We start from the raw sequence: 14,918 nt of genomic DNA, 5'->3' as shown, positions 1-14,918 counted from the left end.
TATTGGTGAGCTTATCCTGCTGACAATTCTGTATCAATAGGTTGCCTCCTCAAAACGTCCCTTCTCAATTGTTCTCAAGAGTTTCAATTCAGCTTTTTTTCTTCTTTTTTTTTTTCCTCATGAGACACCCCAGAGTTCGAGGACTGCTTTGTAACATCCCATTCCAGTTGATAAATAATGAAATTGCTCCAAGTTAGGAATGCCCTGAGACAAGTATTCAGGCATTTCTCTGCCTTTGGGTGCTAGCTCTGACAAAAGTCAGGCAATGGTTGGGTGGATGAACTGTCAGCCTTGATCCTCATATTTATAATTTATAAAGTAAGTTTATTTAGTGAAGTACTTATTTTTTCTAAGGAAAAAAAGCTTGCAAATATTGTCATGCTTACTCTAAGCCACTGTCCTATTGTACACTTTAACGACCTTATTTTCACCATAATGTTTATTTTTGCTGATATTGTAGAAGTGGTCATTCTGCAGTACTTTGACCTTCTAGCAGGTTATTTATTAAAGATATTAGAGAATTTCCGTTCAAAGCACATTGCAGAGGAGACCACCTCAGTCCCTAAAACAGTGCAGTAAAGGTATTTCTCCATGACAAGTTTGGAAGTGATCTGTGTTTGCCTGTGTGGCCACTCTGAAGTTTTGCATAACTCCTCTCTAATTCATAAGCACCAGTGATCTTTGAACTGCAATTTAGGTGTCCAGTCAACAGAATTGTTTCTTGGGCAATGACAGCCTCTGAGTAACTGTGCTGTGAAAGTAGAGAATGGAAAGCCCTCCCTCTTGCCTTAGTGCTCACACGTGCAGGGATCATCTCTCAGAATAGAGAGGCAGTGCTCCTGGGTATGTGGCTTTGTGCTCCCATGCTTTTATGGTGAAATGTGTAGCTTCTGTCAACCCTCTGCACGAACAACATGTGTTCTGACATGTGAGTGTCAGTGTATTTGTCAAAGAGTAGAGTGGAGTGGTGATGAAAACAGGTAAAACTGCAGCAAAAATCCTCCATGGGGTTTTAATCAGATCTTTTCTCGTTTCCTTTCTAGGTCCGATGTGGTTGTTCTGTGCTTTTCCATTGCTAATCCTAATTCCCTGAATCATGTGAAAACGATGTGGTATCAAGAAATCAAGCACTTCTGTCCCCGCACACCTGTCATTCTGGTGGGCTGCCAGCTGGATCTCCGCTATGCAGACCTGGAGGCTGTGAACAGAGCCAGACGGCCTCTGGCAAGGTAAAATTTAAACAAAAATAAGAATTAAAAAAGAAATCACCTTGGTAATCAAGTTAGAGCACTTCCAAAAGAGAAATTAGAGAGCCTAGATTCCTTTTTTCTATACAATAGGAATAGATGTGCTTTCTTCTGGTTTTGTTGTCTGAGTTGGTTGGTTCTTTTAACACGTGCAGTTATTATGTTTCCCACAATATTTTTACACATTGGACATCCAACTCATTTGGGTGCCTGAATACTATAGTAAGATAGAGGTAATAATGTTTATTGAAGGTTTTAATATATGTCTTTCTCCTTCTGAACATGTTCTCCTTCATGAACATATGTATCGTACCCTGTCACTACTGTCAGGTACTGTTTTAAACTGGCAGATTCTACTCAAGTTTTCTTAGTTCTCGATTATTTTTTTTATTTTTTTTTTTGGTAATTGTAATCCTTGATCATGGATGGTAGACGATAAAATGGTTGCAAATTAAACTTCGAAAAGTTCTGGCGTTAAAAGAGAGTTTGGAGTCATTCTGGAGAAGCTTTTTTTTTTTGTTGCCCAGATTCAAAAGACAAGCACTCACACGTTTGGACAAAACCATCTCACAATTACCTGCTTGCTTCTAATTTCTTCCTTCCATGGGAATTTGAATGAGACCAGATTCGTGGAAATAATATCCATGATCATGTAATTAAAGACTGTATTGTAAGAAATTTCTGTAAGGAGATTGAATTAATGTTTTGTGGGCCCTTAGAAGACTTTGCATTGTATTGCATTCAAATTCTTGATTTGGCAATATGATTTTCATATGTTTGTTTGTTTATTAAACATTTCTTCATAATGTGGGTGAGGTGGGCTTTATGTTTGACTCTTTAAAAGGAAATGTTTGATTTTTTTTTTTTCCATAACTCTTCTTCTGCCCTAATTCCTGATTTCACCATTAATAAAACTGAATTGGTACTCTGCATGTCTAGCACAGACTTCTGCCACCTGAACTGGTTATTTATTAGCTGATGACTACAGCAAGCTGTTGTCTGGGGTGTGTCAAGTCTGTGCCAGCTTGTGTCTGCCCAATATGGAATGCTCAGAGAACACACTGTTGGGTCGTGTCTTCTGGTGAGATGATTTTTTTGCTGGGAAAATGGATCCTAGCCCAGACTTTTTACTGGTTTTGTTTACCCTACCTCATGTACTAGAGCTGTTCTGGAAATTCATGAGTTCTCACATAATGCTTCTACAGCCAAAAAAGCCTCTCTTGTGAAGAGTGTGTTCAATTACACTTTTGTGTAACAGGCTCCTATGATTTTCTTTAAAAAGCATAAGCTTAAGAAATATTTCTCATTTCATATTTAGCTATATTTTTGGCATTTTTATGTCATGAGGATTTCCATTTGAGTTTAAATGATGAATATGAAGAAAGATTCTGACAAAATATCTGAGTTGTAAGGGATGTCAGGAGATTTTTTTAAATAATGAAAGTTCTCAAGTATCCTATCAACTGTTTTTGCTCTAAATTTCCCTTTAATAGAGAGGCAGCTTACTCTTTTTTGTGCAATTGATTTCTACATATATTTATGTAACAACTGCAAAGACACCACCACACTTAAATGAAATTTAAGTATGTGCTATTCTAAAACTCTGTGGAGTCATGATTGTAGATTTCCAAAGGTAATTAGTGCTGAATGTTTTGTAAAATTCCATGCTTTCTGGAATAACTTTCTGGTGACTGTTGTGTGTGACGAGGCTTATTTTTTGTTTAACCCTAGGCCGATAAAAAGGGGAGACATTTTGCCCCCAGAAAGAGGCAGAGAGGTTGCCAAGGAACTCGGGATACCATACTATGAAACCAGTGTATTTGATCAGTTTGGGATTAAAGATGTCTTTGACAATGCAATTAGAGCTGCCCTGATCTCCAGAAGACACTTGCAGTTCTGGAAATCTCATTTGAAGAAGGTCCAAAAACCTTTGCTTCAGGCTCCATTCCTACCTCCAAAAGCCCCTCCTCCGGTTATCAGAATTCCTGAATGTCCTGTGCCGAGCATGAATGAAGCTGGATATTTATTGGACAGCCCACTGTGTGCAGATGTCATGTTTGTTCTCCAGGAGCAGGACTGCATTTTTGCTCACAAGATTTACCTAGCTACCTCCTCTTCAAAGTTTTATGACCTTTTCTTAATGGAATGTGAGGAAAGTCCGGACATGGATGAAACGCAGTGTAATAAAGAAAATACAAGTAAGGATGTTCAGACAAGTCACCCTGAGACAAATAGTGACAGTGATGAGAATTCTTTGAAAACTGCTGATGTTAAAATTCCCCCACCAGAAAGCAGTGACTCTTTAAACATGCTAGAACCCAAATCTGGTGAAACAAACCCTGCAGCGAGATCTCTGTCGTCCTGGGGTAAGGGATTTGTTAGTGTGCACAAGGAAATGCAGGTGAATCCTGTCTCCAATCGGACATGTCCTGTAACTGTGGTAAAAATGGATTCATCTGTGCAGGCTGGACCTTTTAAAACTGTTTTGCAGTTTTTATACACAGGCCAACTGGATGAAAATGAGAAAGACCTCACAAGACTCGCTCAGATTGCTGAAATCTTGGAAGTATTTGATTTGCGGATGATGGTGGAGAATATTATGAATAAAGAAGCCTTCATGAATCAAGAGATTACTAAAGCATTTCATGTCAGAAAAGCTAATCGGATAAAAGAGTGCCTTTGCAAAGGGACATTTTCTGGTGAGTAAATACGTGCTTAAGCAGGAAGAGCACTAATTCTTTTCTCATTCATGTTACTCTCACTTCCCAGGCTTCAAAAACTCTGACAGCTTACATTGTTCAGGGAGGATGACCCCAAAACTACAGTGTTACTCAGGCCAACTGTTCCAACTTGGGATTCTGTAGTTTAATTTCTCAAAATTTACCCACAGCTTTTAAAGAAGGGACTCAATTCTCCAAAGTGTTGAGCATCCAATATCCCCCTTTTAAATGAGGCTTTTCATTTAACTATATAAAACTGAATTATTTTTGGGGTGGGGGCCATGGGAAATGAAAGAGGTCCTTGGTTAACAACATACCAGTGACACATTCTGGAGGCACAATTTCACTTGAAGCACAGCTTTGCAGCACGTCTGTTCCTTTGTTCCCATGGCAGATGTGACATTTAAATTGGATGATGGAAGCATAAAGGCCCACAAGCCACTGCTCATCTGTAGCTGTGAATGGATGTCTGCTATGTTTGGAGGATCATTTATTGAAAGCTCCAACAGTGAGGTATTTGTCTGTTTTTGTCCATTTTGCTTATAATGTTTAATGGATTTAGGGTGATGGGAGCATCATTCTGTATCTATTTGAAAGGTTGCAGTAATCCCTGGAGTCAGTCTTTGTTCTTCCCTTGCAAACTTGGGACAATTTTCTTCTTAAGGCATTAAATAAGGTTGCCTAGGAAGATAGCATCCTTTCTGTACAAAACTTCCTTCCAGCATTGGAGCATGTGTTTAAACCCAAAGTCCTTTAAAATATTAAATATAGGGATGGGGGGGGAAATTAAGTATGAATTAGTGAATTTCTTTAAAATAGTTTTTTAAGCAGTGTGAATATACATTTGTACAATCAGAAGCATTACAAAGAGTACTTGAGATGGGGCATTGATGAAGGAACTGAAGAAAAAAAGGTATTAAAGAACATAGTGTTAAACTAGAAAAGGGAGCTGGTTTCACAGAAATTAAGTGAACTTTGGTAGAAGTTCTACTAACTTTAGTAAAAACTCAGCTCAGATTCTGTATCAGTTTGTCCTCTGGAATAAAGCAGGTATGCAATACAGTTTAAAAGATCTCAGTGCTTTGAATTAAGATTTTGCAGCAGAAGCTTTGTATTTTCAGTTGCCTTCATGGTCTGTTTTTCAAATTCCAAACACTTGGCTAATATTTCTTTCTTGTGCTTTATCCATACCCAGAGTTTTATTTTTGTTTTGATTTTCTTGTTCCTTTCCATACTCATGGGTCTCGCTCATATGAAGAGTTCAGTTCTTTCATGTTTAATATTCAGGAAGATTTTGTTCTACTTAGATTTTTCTGGCTTCTTCTAATACAGCTGTAAACATAATTCCTTTCCCAGAGGCATACTCAACAAGTGGTTCATTAAAAATACATAGTTTCATTCTAGTAAGCTACATTTGGCAATGAAGAATATGCATTTATTTTCTACCAGCCTATTTTTAATGATTAGCTTAACAGTCTTAGCTTATCTTTCCAATTTAAAATATTTAGCTTCCATTTTGTAGAGTTTAAGGCATTCAGTAATGCTTTTGGAAGTTTTAAAATATAGGTAGATATGAATCAAATGGTTTCCTTTGACTGGTTTATGAAAAATAAACCCATCTATTTTTACATATTACCTTTTCTGTATTTGGGGTAAATTTAATAAACTCATTCATTGAATTTACAGTTCTCTGCACTAACAAAAATATATTAATAATGAATGAGTTTCACAGCTAGCTGCTCTCACTTGGAGAACTGAGTGGCTGATATGCCTGAGAGCTTCATGCTTTAGCACTAACAGGTCTGGGTTTGGATCCCACCCATCCAGGCAGAGCTGAAAAAAAATTCACAAATCCCTGAAGGTTAACAACCAGCTACCTGGCAACACTTAACCCCATCTAGCAGGAAGTATGTGCTGACTGCTTCCAAACAGTCAGATTGAGTTGTATGTACATTTAATTAATTCCTCATCATATTTTTTTTATTATTTTTCTGCTGTGCCATTCTTTTTCTGCAATTTCTTCAGAATACCACAGTGCATTCTTCAGTGACAGCATCTCTTTCTTGAGTTATGAAGATGTACATTACAAATTGCTGATTGATGGGATCCACTAGCTCAGGGGTTGGAGGCAGACCTACCAGCTGCAGCCTTCAGCCCTGCAAGTTTTACCCTGTTCTTGGAGGGTTGATCATGTGTGCAAACTGTGGTTGAGATGCTACAGTGATAAGTTACAGTGGGGCTTTTGAACTGTCCTTCCTCTTCTTCTAGGCCTCCCTGCAGTGAAATGGAGTTAGGGTTGTGCTGGGGAAAAAATAGACAACTTTTGTCCTGGTCTTGGTAGCTTCATCCCATGCTGGTTACACTAATTACATGTGTGGCAAAAACAGCTTACATTTTCTTCATTTCTTCAGTTCTCAGTTCCTTCGCAAACTTCTTTGCTTGGATCATTTGATTATTTACAAACAGACTGAGAGTCTGTTTTATTGTTATCCTTTGGTTTTTGTTAGTCTCAGAATATTCCTTACCAGGAGCAGATAGATTACATTCCTCAGGACATCTACCAAGGGAGGTTTGGCATGAGGAGTGCTCAGTGGCTTTTATGTATCTCACTGAGCTGTCCATCTGCAGGCTAGAAAAGCACTGAACAGATTCACTGCTTGATGTGGATCGAATTCCAGCAACTTGGTACCGAGTTGCTTGTATGTAAACTGGCAAAGGATCTGACTCTGGAGGTATGCTTACCTGCTGGCAGCTTCTTGAACTTTAATGGGAAATTTCTGTTTTGAAAAATGTTTTCCCTGCATTCCTAAAATAACATGAAGAGAAAAAGGGAAAGTCCAGCAAAGTCAGAGAGGTGAAATATGGCCTCTATATTAAAATCCCTTAATTATTAGAGACTTTTTTCTTAAATATCTTTTCCAGGTAGTTCTTCCCAACATAAACAAGGCTTCCATGCAAGCGGTTTTAGATTACTTGTATACCAAGCAACTGTCCTCCAGTCAGGAACTGGACACACTTGAGTTAATTGCATTGGCAAATAGGTTTTGCCTTCCTCACCTGATTGCTCTTGCAGGTAAGAATTTGTGGCCTTGTCCAATGCAGTGTCTTCTGCAATGGCTAAAACGTGGTTTAATGGTTTTTCAAACATACAAAGATTTTCCCAAGTGTCAGAAAAAAAAATTTTTTTTCTGAGAGGGACATTGTAACACAAATTGATATTTTCATATAGAGAAGTGTATTTGCCTTTCTCTTGCACTTTTCAGTTTCTTGCTGAATCAGCTCAGAACATTGAAGTTTTCTGTGCTTTAAAAATAGAGGGAGTAAACCTTCTCTTCAGAATTGATTCTGATGTCTGTGGATTTTAATAGCCATTCTGTTGTTGTTAATTTACCTGAAAACAAGAACTCCTCCAGGTTTTCCTTCAAGTCATGAATGAAGTGCTCCATTTTACATTTCTGTTCAAAGAAAGTAACTGAGCCAGGACTAATCTGGATGATCATATTTCTCTCTATGTATGTAACTTGGCACTGTTATGAAGACATGACCAAGGCCAAAACTCAGAGGCAGATTAAGCAAAGCTACACATATCTACAAGACAACATTTAGGCAAAACTTAATCACATACCAAACCCTAGCTCTCCTTCAGTTGTGCATCAGGACTGTCTCATGTCTTCACTGGTTCTGACAGACCAAATCTTTATTGCCTGATTTCGTATATACATTTTATCTGAAGTTTTGTTTTTTTTTTTTAAGTAATTGCAGCATAAACATATGTACAGTATTAAGAATATTTCATTCAGTTTAATTCTTGATGAAATAATTTTGAGTCCAAAGGCTATTGCCAACAACTGAACCCAGCAGAATCAAGTCACCTGACAGCCTTTCCCAAAAAGCATTCAAACTTCCAAGATTCTAGGAAATAGTTCTAGGAAAGGGTTAGGGAGAATCTTGAACTGAAGTGACTGTTGGAGGGGAGCTGGTCAGCCTTCATCTGGATCCCTAGATCTGAAAGTCTGAAGAGGTCCTGAAGTGACCTTTTCTCTCTCAGTGCTGTGTACACTCATTAATAAATCCACAATTCAGTGGGAAGTGCGCTGTTGCCGAAAAACTTCTTATTACCCTGATATGGTTTGAAGCTGGCTCCCTGCCAAGTCTCCAAACCTTACCACCAGAGTTCCCCCCCCCCTCAAACCTCAGGGAGAAGAGGGAGAAAAAAACGAAAGAAAACCCGAAACGAGAGAGAGACAACCAAAGTGAGATATATATAAATATATTTACACTTATATACAATTAAAAATAAGGGAAAGGGAAGGGGGAAGGGAAAAGGAACAAAACCAAAATATTATATATATAAATATCCCAATTAGCAGCCCAATATCTATCCACTAAAAGAGTTAGCAAAGAAATAGCTCACTACTCTCCTGGGACAACCGAGGGTCGCTCCGGAACGATCGCCGGCAACCTCTGTCTCCCAAGGTCGACAAGGCCCAACCAGGCCTCGCTCCCCAACACGGCAGACTCAACAGCAGGGAACCTGCACCTCCAAGCCGCCGGAAGGAAAGAGAACGAAAGCCTCTCCTCCTTTCTTCTTATAGCCCAGCTTATGTAAAAATCGTAGGGAATACTGGGTAAATCTGGACCCTTCCTTGGTTACAAACTGGTCACCAAGGAAGGCCTAGCCCAAACCACCACATACCCACAAGAGACAGCTGATCCGTATTTCTAATTTATATTGAATATTGTACCCATCCATTCTTCCAGAAAGATACTAGTGGCTGCTGAACTTTGTCCTTCTGTGAGTGGTTATTAACTGCAGGCTTACTTTCTGTCAGAAAGAGATAAGAATTGCATGAAACCAAAATAAATTGTTTGGGTTGAAGCAAAGGGGCAAATCCTCATGGGGGCTGTGCTCCAGTGGAGCAAGACAGTTTATACCTGTGATACAGAATCTTCAGCCACAGCTCTAAAGGTGAGAATTTGACTTTACCCAAATCTGATGGTATCTGGGTGAATGTGACCTGTGCATAATGCCAGCTAACACCAGGAGGAGGGAGAACATCCCACCTTGATTCTTCATTACCTGTAGATGATCTGACCTTGAAATGTGACCATTTGCCATGTGAGTGATGAGTTTTCTCCTCTAACAGAACAGCATGCAGTACAAGAGCTGACAAAAGCCTCCATGAGCGGCGTTGCAATAGATGGGGAAGTGCTCTCCTATTTGGAATTGGCACAGGTCAGTGTACACAGCTTTTTAAAGATATTCTGGTCTGCAACTCTGCAGGACTTGCTTTTAGCACCTTACTGGTTCTGAGCATTGCTTCTGAGTGGCTCAAAGTCTGCAGTTCTGAGACTGACGGACAATAAAACTTAGTTTTATCTTCTATTTTAAGGAAGGTTTTTCCATTAGTTCAGAGGTGAAACATCCCTTTAAGTAATCTCAGAGAAGTTGTCTTTCAAATATATGTTTTAGTTTTTCTTGACTGTGAAACTTCCAAGCTCCATGTTCTCATGACCATGGTTCAGTAGCGTGAAAAGCAATGTAATGAAGGTGTTCAGCTTTGTAATGGTGACTGATTCTTGCCTTCCTTTCAATTCAGCTTTGGTAGATTTATTTAGACCCGTATTGCAAAGGCAACATTTTTTGAATACTTAGACTGGCTACTCAAAGTCAATCATCTGATAATTCTTATGTTCAAATACATTTCAATGTTTCTTGAGTTCCAGAAATCATTAAAATGAGAGTCCCTAGCTCACAGTTAAACACTGCTGTTTTCCAAAAGGAATCATACAGCAGACTCCCAGATACAGTTGAAAAAGATAAAATATTTTTAAAATTTTATTATTCTTGATTTCACATTAATGAGTCAGCTGCAGATTGGCTTGAAGTCTGGGGTTTAAGTAGCACTAAAATACTGCAAAGCTGGCCACCATGCAACATTTCCTGCAGCTGTTTTCAAGTGCCTCTCTTGCAATACCTATAATCCTGTTGGAAAACCAGAACTGAACCCCTCCCAAGAGAGAGCAGCTCTCTTCACTTCATTTTGATTTTACAAAGAGTAATTTTTCTTTTAGTTTTTTTCTCCTGGTTGAAGACAGAAGCAATATCCTTAACTACTGTTAGAATATCCTCTGTGCCCAGTACCTAGCTCAGTATGATGTATTCATAACCTGAGATCACAGCAGGCAGTCGGAATGCTGAAATCCATACACAGGCTGTACAACTTGACTTGCATTTTAGCTGTGCTTCCTTGTGACTGTAGGAAGCTTGTACAAGATTCTGCCTTGAGCTTCTGTCAACGAGCAGTTCTGCAGGGAGTTACTTCAGAATAGGGTTTGCAGTAAATATAGGGACACACGACTGGTACAATCACACCAGGAAATTCAGTTCCAGTGTGCATGAGTCTGAACACTCTTTGCCAGATGCTGGGCCATGTTAAACACCTGTTCTGGGGCCAGTGGTTGCTCCAGCAGAATTGTGCAACAAGGTCTAGGACATCTAAAGGCCACTTCAGCCTCAAAAGCTCTGTGTGCTTGGGAGAATTCTGCCAGGTACAATCTGCTGGAGACCATTCTAGTTTCAGCTGTTAATGGGGGCTGCAAAATGAATGATAACCTCAGGAAGTGCAATAAGCTCTTTGTTTTTCTTCCCAGTTTCACAATGCTAACCAGCTGGCAGCTTGGTGCTTGCACTACATCTGCACCAACTACAACAGCGTTTGCTCCAAATTCCGCAAGGAAATCAAAGCTAAATCTGCAGGTATGGGCAACTTCCTTCCTCAGTTTTCATGAGGTTTCCCCTTCTTTCTCCCTACCCAGTTGATTAAACCTGAAGACAAATATGAGCTCAGACAGCTCAGCCATGAGACTGAACCTCTGCGCTATTTGAATAGCATTCATAAATTCTTATCTGCAAAGAAAGGTCATAATCATTAGCCTGATTGCTGGGCAAGCATTATGTTCTTTACCTAATTCAGTGATGCTAAAAGGAACAGAGCTATTTTCAGGCTCTGCAATGAAAAATACACTCTGTAAAGGCCTTGCTTTTTTATAGCTTTTGGTGGACTGTGGCCTCTTTAGTGCAACCACTTTCGAAGTCTTGTCTCACTGTAAGTAAGGCATTGGAGGAAACTGGGTGAATCCTTGATAAACCAGACAACATAGAGACTGGATGAGGGATTAGCTGCACAGCTTTTTGCAGACACTCAAGACATTCCAGGGGTTTGTATATCTTATTGGCTTGTTTGTTTTGGGTTTTTTTTCATTGTTTCTTTTTAATCAGATAATCAAGAATATTTTGAGAGGCATCGGTGGCCGCCTGTGTGGTATTTAAAGGAAGAAGATCACTACCAAAGGGTGAAAAAGGAAAGAGAAAAGGAAGATGTTGCACTGAACAAACATCATTCGAAGCGGAAGTGGTGTTTCTGGAATTCCTCTGCTGTAGTTGCCTGAACAAAGCAAATAAGTGGAAATCCATAGCCAGAAATTATTCTTATTTGTTAGAAATAAGATGTAGTTCAGGTTTTCAGGAAACTGTGTTCCAAGTGTGCATTTATTACTGCTAGGGTCAAAAGCACAAGCTCACTGAAAGTGAGCCTGGAACAGCTCGAAGTCATATGTACATTTTTGACTGATAAGCAGATAAATGTCAACCACTATTACATTTCTTTTTATACAAAAAAACCCAAATCCAGCATTAATGTTTCAGTCTCCAGTTGGGAAATATTTTTATACTTCTGGTGTATTTTGTTCAGATAAAATTCTGGATACTGTTTTATTTTACAGACCACAAAATAACCATGTAGCAGCTTTGTAATTAGATTTTAACTATTTTTACTATGCGAGCACAGTGAAATAGACAATCTTCAGTCATAAGAGACTGCTTTTAGAGTATCTCATAAAAAGTCATCTTAGGAAAAAAAATCTAGTTGCCTACTATAGGTTGTCTTTTTTAAACTAAGTACTGTGCACTGGTAATATAATTAGATGGTTATTTCCCCTTTCTAAAGTAAAGGGTTAGAATAAGATCCAATAACTGCAAGATATAGAGTGCTTGATCTTTGCTCAGCTGAATAATAGGCATTATAATTACCTGTTCAACTGCAGGCAAATGTATTTCTAATATTTGCCATGTAAGTGCAAATAATTATGACTATGTGGGCCATGTGAAATCTAGTGATTCTAAGTATTCAGAGGTTTTACATGTCTAGATCAAAGAGGATATTTCTAAAATCATTTAGAAGGGCTTATTAATTTATATCCTTATACAAGTATGGATCTGAATGCAAAAAGCAGTCACACTGCTTGCATTTGAATTACTGCATGACAGTTACCTTGTTCTGCAGGATCTTAAAACCATGCAGCCATTTCTCATCCTGAATTCCTTTTTGATTCAGTGCAAGCAAATAAAGGGCTGCAAAACCAAGTAGATGTCACCTAGTGTTACAGCATTTTGTAAGTGAAGAAGGGTCTTCACTTACAAGATTACTTCAGTTTGATCCAAACTATTTTATAGCTTTTCCCAGTTAGAACTCAAAATTTTAGGTTATTTTTAAGTAGATGATGTATTTCCCCTGGAAGCAGATTCCCAGAACTCTGGGGGGAAAACTGATGGCAGAAGGGCAGGAATTCTGCACAACTGGTGCAAAAAATGAAAAAGCTTCCAGTGTTTTCAAATAGCCTGTGTGTTTATGACTTTTTATCAACCATTACTCTAAAGCTGCAGTGTTACACTAGATTATGTAAGGATGAGAGCATTTCTTTAAAAGACCAAAACTGTAGAACATACACATGCAATCCTGTGCAGTGTCTCAGGCACAACTCTGTAACCAAGGTAGTATTGTGTGTTAGGTTCAGTAATACTGTTTTGTGCTGGCAGCTCAGCACACCAATGTGAAAAGCTGTTTGTTTGTTTGTTTATTTGTGGTTTTTTTCTGTATCCAAAGGCAAGGCAGTACAGTCACACCCCAGCACTGTAGGTCAGGAAAGGCTTTGGCCTGAAAGCCATATACACCTCGACGTATTTGCATTCTGAACGGACTGATTCTTGGCAGATGCTACTACAGGATGGTAGAAGCCACCCAGCACGGAAAGAGATGCTGCTCTACAAACTTCTGTAAGGAAAGCCAAGTGAGAGATTCCTACCCCTTTAGGATTCATCACTGTATGGTGATAAAGAAGGGCTAAAAATGATGGTTGCAAATATGTCTCCTTAATTCTCAGTCAGTGACAATGTGTAGTGTGGAGGAGAACGTGGAATGAGAGAAGACATGTCAAGACTAAGATGAGATAAATAGCTGTTGTCATAAAATGTTAACCAGTCACATTTTAAGTAAGTATTGCTACTAGGTTTTACACAACCAAAGCTACTGTATGATTGTAATCTTGCCAAACTGTAATGGATATATAAATGAACCTGAGGTATATGCAATAATATCCAGTTATTCTAGTTATCAGCTACTATAACCAAGTGGCTGGTTCATTTGGTTAATGCTGTCTATGGCCTTTAATCTTGGTGGTTATTTTGTGTTTTTTATTTTGGAAAAAAAAAGTCAATAAAACTGTTTAGTTACAAATTGTCTCCTAGCTCTTTGAAGAAACTTTCTAAACTTTGTGTTATGTGCTTCCCTTTTTAGTGCTGCTTGTAAGCATTCAGTTGTGGTATCATTCATTGAGTTTTACTGAACTGATACTTGCACAGCACATTTATGGTTGGAAATGTTACAAGGAAATCCTGCAGTGGTTGTATATGATGGTGGAAGGGCTGGTGCTTGTCACTTACTGTTAAACTGCATAGCAAAAAAAACCCCAAACAACCTCTTGCCACTTTGCCCGATGGTTTCTGATATTTAATTAGTGTGATATTACCCAAGGGACATGAAACTAATTGGTCATGACAGACTCTGGGGGGGAAAATGCAGGTAAACAGTAGGAAGTCTGAGGTTTTCAGTACACTCTAAACTTTGTACAGACACTGTTTTCCCTGCTTTCTCACTGCCTTGGTTGCAAACCATTAGACAGAATTCCTCATTAACTGCTTATAGACCCTCAGTAACTACCTCCCTGAATATAGCTTGTTTAATTGACAGATGTAGAAAGTTGGTACTTTTCCAGAGAATTTTTGCAAGATGTCATGCAAAGAATGCCATGTTAAGAGCTTTGAAAAAAAACACAAAGCAATGCCAAGGACACTGAAAGTAAGCACATTCAGTACACAGTGTTCTTTTTTTTTTTTTTTTCTGAGTGCTAATTTATGATAATGTTACATATCCAATTTATTTTTGGAAGCAAAAGTTTATTTCTTTGAACTTACCATTAGAAAAGATAATGGGCTTAAAAGAAAAAGTGGTGACATTAGATGTAAAACTGTTTCCCTTGATTATGAGGAAAGCCGTAGCATGGAAGAAAGGAGCAAATCAGAAGCATTACTCTTCAAGGCATTCTTTTTTAAATATTAAGACCAATATTAAGATGTTGCATGTCCTTTTTTTCTGGGGAGTTTCATTTCTTAGAAACACTGTTTTTCTATTTGTTCTTCAAGACAGAATTTCTGTGAGCAAGTTTCTCTGCAGCACAACACAAACCAGCTTCTGTGGCTTCCTCCCCACAAATAGCACACCAGAGCCAGGAATAGAATTGTTTTGCGAGTAAGATGGGATTGGCCAGACTGCAGCCACAACTCACTAATTTCATTCCCTGAAGACCTACTCATCCCAGTCTTTTAGTCAGAGCAGGCTCCCAGTGTGCAGAGGTAAGCCAGACAGGACGAAATGTGTGGGTACATTAAGAAGGGTTGCCCAGTAGAAGAGACTAATCTGGAAATCCCTTTTGAGCACTTGAAAGCATGATTCTGCCAAAAGGAGTAAGGAAAAGCAGCACAGTGATTTAGTGCCTTAATTCTTCAGCAACTTACTTACAGATAGCCCACGAATACATTATGCCTAGAAGTGTT

General features: G+C 38.8%; 1 protein-coding gene across 6 annotated transcripts in view; it reads left to right on the top strand.

The window, feature by feature from the left end:
• The window catches only part of RHOBTB1 (Rho related BTB domain containing 1), a 57,155-nt gene extending 42,237 nt beyond the window's left edge, over positions 1-14,918 (top strand). For 4 of the 6 annotated variants that reach the window (XM_051800213.1, XM_051800214.1, XM_051800215.1 and 1 more), the window contains 7 exons: positions 1,044-1,229; positions 2,979-3,946; positions 4,362-4,480; positions 6,890-7,040; positions 9,115-9,203; positions 10,622-10,727; positions 11,250-13,555. In XM_051800213.1, the coding sequence (XP_051656173.1) occupies positions 1,044-1,229; positions 2,979-3,946; positions 4,362-4,480; positions 6,890-7,040; positions 9,115-9,203; positions 10,622-10,727; positions 11,250-11,419 (1,789 nt within the window). In that variant the 3' untranslated portion in view covers positions 11,420-13,555. Of the gene's footprint in view, positions 1-1,043; positions 1,230-2,978; positions 3,947-4,361; positions 4,481-6,889; positions 7,041-9,114; positions 9,204-10,621; positions 10,728-11,249; positions 13,556-14,507 lie in introns of those variants that run through there. The other 2 variants (XR_007906737.1, XR_007906736.1) reach the window with 2 other exon arrangements.

This window comes from Manacus candei, unplaced genomic scaffold, assembly GCF_025592945.1.
Source record: "Manacus candei isolate 608988 ecotype Guabito, Panama unplaced genomic scaffold, ASM2559294v1 h1tg000050l, whole genome shotgun sequence".
NCBI lineage: Eukaryota > Metazoa > Chordata > Aves > Passeriformes > Pipridae > Manacus > Manacus candei.
The sequence above is the reverse complement of the archived record's forward strand: the minus strand, read 5'-3'. Positions and strand labels throughout refer to the sequence as shown.